We start from the raw sequence: 1931 nt of genomic DNA, 5'->3' as shown, positions 1-1931 counted from the left end.
AAAAAAAAAAAAGAAAGTCACATTTACTTACCTGGGCAGCTCTAATTCTCCTTAATGAGATTGGAAAGCTGAGAGTATGTAGAATACAAACAGTCAGCAGCTGGTGTCACGATCTGCAGAGGAAGAGGTGACTCTGCTAAGCCTCTGGGCCACCTTCAAGGCACATTGTGGACCCACAGAGTGACTCAGATTGGGCACATGCCATACTGGTCTCTGTCCTGAAAACCTTAGGACCAGAGTGCTGTCATCCCAGTTAAGGAAAATCATTTCTTTAAAATTTCAAATTGTGTCTGTGTCTCTGCCTGTGGGACTCTGTGTTCTTGAATACAGTGCCCGCAGAAGCCAGAAGAAGGCACTGGGTCCCCTGGAACTGGAGTTACAGGCAACTGTGAACAGCTCAGAGTGGGTTTTGGAAACTGAACACAGGTCCTCTCCAAGAGCAATAAATGTTCTTTTTTTTTTTTAATTTTTAAATGATTTACTTTGGCTTAAAAATCATAAATGTTTGTAAGTGCTGAGCCATCTCCATTCACAAGAAAGTAGATCCCCCTCTCCCCCAGTGGTAGTGATGGTGGAGTTTTGAGACAGGGTTTTTAGGTGTAACCCTAGCTGTCCTGGAACTCACTCTGTAGACCAGTCTGGCCTCGAGCTCACTGAGAACCACCTTCCTCTGCCTCCTGAGTGCTGGGATTAAAGGTGTCCGCCATCATCTCTTGGCAAAAGAAGAGATATTCTTAGAGTAAATATTTTTCTATTATTAATGGTAGAATTTTTAAAATCCAGAAATATTTGAATAATAAAGTTACAATCACCCCTGAGCATCTGCGATAACTCCTGTAACATAATGAAGTTCGCTCTAATCCTGTAGTTTCATCACTGATCATGCAGGTTAGTTTCCCTACAAACAGGGAGTGAGTTTTTCTCACTGACTTTCTCAGCTCTAATGTAGTTGTCATGGACATTTCCCCATGCCACTCAGTTTTCAAACTTTTTAATGGCTGCATGGTATTCCCTGATGTGTCAGCCATAATCTGAAGTACGTCTCACTTGGTAGACATTTAGATTGCTTCAGTTCTCTCCTTACTGTAGTGAATGCGTACAGATCTTTGTACGAATCTCTAATTACTCCCCAAATTTACAGCATGGCAGTGCGGCTTACTTCTAATACAGAGCTTAAGTCTGAACTAGAAGTGGTACTTTTTTTAGTTGAAATATTTTACATGATTTTAAATGCCTTCCCTACTACCCAAGCTTTACTGAGTGTGATGGAAGAATGTTCAGTAACTTCTTTAAAACTCTGTCCTCCAGCATTCGGGTCTCAACCTGGAATAGACTCAACTACCTAAAGAACGGAGTGCTAAAGTCTGCCTTAAAATCTGCCATGGCCCATGACCCCATCTCCCCTGTGCTCTCTGATCCACACTTGGACACTGTAGACCAGCGGCTCCTCAATGTCCTTGCCACCGTCAAGCAGTGCACTGACCAGTTTGGGATGGACACGGTGCTGGTGGAAGACAGGATGCCGCTCTCCCACTTGTAACCCACAACGTGAAACAAGTGGAACTGGTTTCTACGAAGATAGAGAAACAGCACAATCAATTCCAAATGGCATGTGAGGGCCTGGAAGTGGCCAGCAGCGGGTTCTGGTGGTAGAAGTCAGGGCAGCCCTGGGAGTGCCTGGTGTTTTCTGCAGTGTTGTCGTGGAAGCTTGTCTGCAGAATCACCCGGAGTCCTCGGCAGCTGACCCTTCAAGCAGAAGCACCAGGTCTGGTCAGTCTCATTCCCACTCCAGAGGACAAGCAGGTGTGGCACTGGCTAAGGAATTGGTTCGAGAGTGTGTATGTCTACGGTGAACTTCGCTGTCCTTTCTCCACACCCATGGATTCTGTAGATCACTTTGCAGTTCCTTGTGTCTTTTTTTTTTTTTTTTT

General features: G+C 44.6%; 1 protein-coding gene across 2 annotated transcripts in view; it reads left to right on the top strand.

Moving 5' to 3' along the window:
• The window catches only part of Fam20b (FAM20B, glycosaminoglycan xylosylkinase), a 37043-nt gene extending 35123 nt beyond the window's left edge, over positions 1–1920 (top strand). Inside the window, exon 7 of one of the 2 annotated variants that reach the window (XM_005363909.3) lies at positions 1309–1920. In XM_005363909.3, the coding sequence (XP_005363966.1) occupies positions 1309–1540 (232 nt within the window). In that variant the 3' untranslated portion in view covers positions 1541–1920. The remainder of the gene's footprint in view (positions 1–1308) is intronic. The other variant, XM_013352505.2, reaches the window with a different exon arrangement.
• The last annotated feature ends 11 nt before the right edge of the window (positions 1921–1931 follow it).

This window comes from Microtus ochrogaster, assembly GCF_000317375.1.
Source record: "Microtus ochrogaster isolate Prairie Vole_2 chromosome 6 unlocalized genomic scaffold, MicOch1.0 chr6_random_2, whole genome shotgun sequence".
Taxonomy (NCBI): Eukaryota; Metazoa; Chordata; class Mammalia; order Rodentia; family Cricetidae; genus Microtus; species Microtus ochrogaster.
Note: the sequence above shows the minus strand (reverse complement) of the source record. Positions and strands in the feature narration are given on the sequence as shown.